The sequence below is a fragment of the Oncorhynchus clarkii genome, chromosome 20, assembly GCF_045791955.1.
Source record: "Oncorhynchus clarkii lewisi isolate Uvic-CL-2024 chromosome 20, UVic_Ocla_1.0, whole genome shotgun sequence".
Classification (NCBI taxonomy): Eukaryota; Metazoa; Chordata; class Actinopteri; order Salmoniformes; family Salmonidae; genus Oncorhynchus; species Oncorhynchus clarkii.
This window is the reverse complement of record NC_092166.1, coordinates 78630350-78635847: the sequence shown is the minus strand read 5'-3', so window position 1 is coordinate 78635847 and position 5498 is coordinate 78630350. Positions and strand designations below refer to the sequence as shown.

Genomic DNA, 5498 nt, shown 5'->3' with positions numbered 1-5498 from the left:
CGGGGGCAAACTTGCGTTTGCGGGGGTCGAACATCTCCTGTCCCGGTACGCTGGACAAAACCAAGTCAGCAGGGTCAGGCACATAGCTCACCGGCACCTGGATGGACTCTGGGTCGATGGGGCTGGGAGTATTTCTGGACGGCAGGGCTGGTGAGGGAGAGCAGGAGGACAGAAGGAATACATGGAAGTAGGTTATAGAAATGTATTTGATAGAATTAGAGAATTATTACCACTACATATTTTTTCGGGGTTGAGGGTTGGTGGTTTAGTGCACTATTCTGAAGACATTCAAGATAAAAGTTAAACTTGAGCTAAATCAACGTGACAAGGTGAAAGTAGTGCGTTTTTATTCCTTGCACCATGAATAGTCACACTGTTATCGTAATGTTTCCAGTAGTAGTGACAAACTGCAGCCACTGGGGGGCACAAGACACAAAGCTAACACACAACCTAAACCAAAGTTTGCCTGTCTGTGAAACATCTAGTACCCCGTGATTACCTACATACTCACCCCTCGTCTTCCCCCTCCATTTCCCATCCAGAACTAACTACTGGACAGAAAAACACTGGTTCGAAAATGGTGGACAGGATTTATATAAGTCTGTATTCATCTGTCTCTGGCCACTGTCCTTACACAAGCATTATGCATGTAAGTATAGATTTGCATTGAGTGGGCCTGAGGCTGGAGGCCAGCTGGTGTGAGATGGGCGAAAGCGATAGTGCCAGAGGCCCCTGCTCCTTTTCAGTGTTCAAATTACATCTCAACCTCAATCTGAACCTGATGTGACGACTAGGCCCTTCCCTAACATGAGCCGAGGTAGAATAGTTGTATAGAGAACCTTATAGCCTTCACACTCTAACTAGTGACCTGTACAGGCGGTTTACTTGTTCATCAAGCTGCCTTACACTACAGAAACAGGAGACCGGTCCCTGTCCCTATGGGCTGTTCTGGCTCGAACCGGGCTTATTTGTCAAAGGCTTAAATACTTACCTAACTAACCTCGTCCCCAGGCTCAATTGCTACCAGAGAGAGAGCGAGAGAGAGAGACAGCTGGTGGACGAGATGAATTACACTGATGCTGCCTGAGACATATACATTGCATTCACAAAACTTGTTAGGTTACAGCCTTATTCTAAAATGGATTAAATAGTTTTTTCCCCCTCTCATCAATCTACACACAATACCCCATAATGACAAACCAAAAACAGGTTTTAAGACATTATTGCACATTAATAATAATAAATCAAATGGAAATATCACATTTACTTAAGTATTCAGACCCTTTACTCAGTACTTCGTTGAGACACCTTTGTCAGCGATTACAGCCTTGAGTCCAATCAATTGAATTTACCTCAGGTGGACTCCAACCAGTTGTAGAAACAGCTCAATAAAGGAGGATCAATGAAAACAGGATGTACCTGAGTCTCATAGGCAAAGGTTCAAATAAATATGTAAATCAATATTTTTTTTTATTATTATTGTAAAAACCTGTTTTTACGTTGTCATTGTGAGGTATTGTGTGTAGATTGATAAGAAAAAAACATATAAGGCTGTATGTTACAGAATAAGAATAAGGCTGTAATGTAACAAAATGTGGAAAAGTGAAGGGGTCTGAATACTCTCCGAATGCAATGTAGATAGATCTATACGTAGTTCAGCTCAGATGTACTGGGAAATATATGACTTCCAAGAAATATATGACTTCCAGCCCCAGTGTGAAGATTTCATAAATCACGAGAATGCAATGCATGCTTTATTAGAACTGTGTGTGTATAGCACCTGATAATCAACAGCTGCCTCTCGGAAGCTGCTAATCAACACCTGCCCCTCAGAACCTGCTAGTCAACAGCTGGCCCTCAGAACCTGCTAATCAACAGCTGGCCCTCAGAACCTGCTAATCAACAGCTGCCTCTCAGAACCTGCTAGTCAACAGCTGCCTCTCAGAAGCTGCTAATCAACACATGCCCCTCAGAACCTGCCCCTCAGAACCTGCCCCTCAGAACCTGCTAGTCAACAGCTGCCCCTCAGAACCTGCTAATCAACACCTGTCCCTCAGAACCTGCTAATCAACACCTGCCCCTCAGAACCTGCTAATCAACAGCTGGCCCTCGGAACCTGCTAATCAACAGCTGCCCCTCAGAACCTGCCCTTCAGAACCTGCTAATCAACAGCTGGCCCTCGGAACATGCTAATCAACAGCTGCCCCTCAGAACCTGCCCTTCAGAACATGCTAATCAACAGCTGCCTCTCAGAACCTGCTAATCAACAGCTGCCCCTCAGAACCTGCTAGTCAACAGCTGAAGGGATGTAAAGTGAGGGATTTGACCTCCAGGGGGAAGATTTCACTTAAATCAAGACAAGGAAATCTATGCTTTTCAGAAGTGTCTAAGACCTGCCTATCAAAACAGAAGTGCTTAAAATGAGTGACTAAAGAACAGAACAGTACGCTAATTAGTTGAGCTAGTGGGGTCGCGACCAGGGTCTGCCATTTTCAATGGCGAGCCTGGAGCAATTAGGGGTAAGTGCCTTGCTCAAGGGCACATCGGCAGATGTTTCACCTTGTCGGCTCGAGGATTCGAACCCATAACCTTTCGATTAGGGGCATAGACAGAGGAAACACGCACACACACACTCATGGGTCACGTCATCACAACATCTGAATTTCACACCTTTTCCATTCTGGGTTTGAGGCCTCTTCTAAGAAACCTAATAAAGTAGTCCTACTTTATTCTTCCTGAGCTGTGGTTGAAATTGTATTATATGAGCTAGAATTTTCTTTCAGATGTTCTCTGTACAGACAAACAGAGGATGTGGGTGTTATCCTTTTTTCCTTGTGTGTGTTGATATGTGTGTGTGTGTGTGTGTGTGTGTGTGTGTGTGTGTGTGTGTGTGTGTGTGTGTGTGTGTGTGTGTGTGTGTGTGTGTGTGTGTGTGTGTGTGTGTGTGTGTGTGTGTGTGTGTGTGTGTGTGTGTGTGTGTGTGTGTGTGTGTGTGTGCGTGTGTGTGTGTGCGTGTGTGTGTGTTTTACACACCTGCTCTGGCGAGGCTAGGGAGACAGTTCTGTGCGCCCATGCTTGTGTGTACCGACGTTGATGCGCTGGCATGGTTGCTAAGGTCGATCACCGAGGGCAAGGCTTGTGACATGATTGACGTCTGGTGCTGGGACTGTGATTGGTACTGGTTGGGGTGGGTGGAGGCGGCGAGTTCAGAGGGGAGGCCGTTTTCCGACAGGAACTCGTCCAGATCCATGTACTCCAGCTGGAAGTTGTCTCCATCGTAGGGGAGAGTCTTGTTCCACAGCGTGGGCCCCAGGAAGGCTGACTGGGGGGCACTCCTCTCCTCATCCATCTTCTTCTCCTTCTCTTGCTCCTTCTCAAATCCTTTAAGAGATCATGGGGTGGGGGGGGTCACAGTAAGTACCAAGACACCAAAAAAACAATGCTCATCTATACATACAATGGTAGCGCTTTACTTCGAGGTACAGAAATTAGATTACAGAAACAGTCAAATAAAGTGCTCCACAGTCGTAAGGCTTGTATGCTAGTATTGAAAGTGCTATGCTAGTATTTAAAGTGCTATGCTAGTATTGAAAGTGCTATGCTAGTATTGAAAGTGCTATGCTAGTATTGAAAGTGCTATGCTAGTATTTAAAGTGCTATGCTAGTATTGAAAGTGCTATGCTAGTATTGAAAGTGCTATGCTAGTATTGAAAGTGCTATGCTAGTATTGAAAGTGCTATGCTAGTATTGAAAGTGCTATGCTAGTATTGAAAGTGCTATGCTAGTATTGAAAGTGCTATGCTAGTATTGAAAGTGCAGCATCTATTTATTGCATCTGTTATTTGGGAGACTAAAGTATCCTCTATGGTTTGCAGCAGCTCATCTGCAGGGTTAACTGGTTTGGATTACTGGTTTTGAGGAGCAAAAAAAGCTGATATTCGGAAGTGAAACCTGCTTTGATAACATTACTTCAATAACAATCTCTATTGCTACATCACTACCTCTCAAATGATCATACTTTCAATCAATCAATCCATTGCATCAACATCCATCACTGATCACTGGGCTAGCAATATAATTCAATACATTAATGTAGGAATAATAAGGAGAAGTGTGGTAGTTAATTGCTAGCTAATGAATTTGTCAAGTGTTGTCAGGTGACTAATATCAGAAAACATAGCTACTGTAGGCCTACTAGTGGAGCCGGTTTGGGCACATACAGACAGGCACACACGTAAATAGTAACCTTATATGAACTATATCCATATGCCTGTATTTCGATAGGTAAGGACCCTGAAGCAAATCATTATCAATTTGATCAAAGATTTCAAAAATTAATGTTGGCTATAGGCCTTTAGATAATAGTTCAAAATGCATTATTAACGCTATCTATCTGGAACAAAGCGAGTCCATAGATACTAGTAGATTTTCCAATAAACTATTCAATATATAAATAAATAATGTAAATAAACAAATTGTCTCTATAAAAAAAAAAGAAAATTTAAAGTTTGAGATAAGTAATTATATATTCTAGAATAGAAAGGAATAGAATAGAACAGCGTAAAACAAATATAGGCTATTTTTACCTTCATGTTGTGGTTCATGTTGTTGGAGGAGGAGGGGTAGTTTCATGGGGTTCTCCAGTAGAGACTTCAATACCCAGTGATTCGACATAGGTAGAAACCTTGGATTCCCCGGGAGATGTCTGGACACTATTTTATCCATCTCGCCTCCCTTCAGCTGTCAAAAAAAATCACTTATCCTGGTCCTGGTGGGCTAATACAAAATCCAAAACGTTCAACTGTATCAACAACAAAATAAATCAAAATCACAGGTCGACTTCGACCTCAACAACTGCCGATATAAAACCCAGTGGGAAAAGCTGGTTCCAGTGACACCTGCTATTCCAATAGCTCTGTAGTCTACAGTAGAAGGCAGAGATAGCCTAGTCCCGTTCACCCATTCATACCATGTGAAAACCGAGATATGTGACGTCAAACCCTGAGATACCGCCCATTTTATCGCTCTCTCTATTGCTCTCTCTCTCTCTCGTGTGTGTGTGTGTGTGTGTGTGTGTGTGTGTGTGTGTGTGTGTGTGTGTGTGTGTGTGTGTGTGTGTGTGTGTGAGTGAGACACTGACAAGTCAAGACACCTTTAGTCCCCTAGCTATTAGTATATCTTATTGACGGAAGGAGGAATATAGCCTATCAACAACACTGTTTCTATATAGCCCTTGCGTTTCCAGACTAATTCGTATGGAGGTTACCTACTAGATTATAATAGACCTAGTACTAGGCCCTACAGACTATAATTTCTCGAATTTAAATCCTGTCAAGGAGAGTTCAGAGAAGCCGGCAAAGTAGGGCTATTTATCACATGCATGTGCACAGAGAGTAATATTCCGAATAGCATAATATCTGAGTTTGTGTGTGCACTATAATTACATTATGTAGGCCTACATTGGCCGTTGTTCAAAATAGGTACAAGGTGCGTCTGTT

At 43.0% G+C, this 5498-nt stretch overlaps 1 protein-coding gene across 1 annotated transcript in view; it reads right to left on the bottom strand.

Annotated features, from left to right (window-relative positions):
* LOC139376966 (hepatic leukemia factor-like) overlaps positions 1 to 4990 on the bottom strand; it is a 10581-nt gene extending 5591 nt beyond the window's left edge. Inside the window, exons 1-3 of the mRNA XM_071119996.1 lie at positions 4587 to 4990; positions 3034 to 3381; positions 1 to 147 (exon numbers count right to left, since the gene is read on the bottom strand). The exon at positions 1 to 147 is cut by the window's left edge and continues 65 nt beyond it. Of these exons, the coding sequence (XP_070976097.1) occupies positions 1 to 147; positions 3034 to 3381; positions 4587 to 4725 (634 nt within the window). The 5' untranslated portion in view covers positions 4726 to 4990. The remainder of the gene's footprint in view (positions 148 to 3033; positions 3382 to 4586) is intronic.
* Between the last annotated feature and the right edge of the window lie 508 nt (positions 4991 to 5498).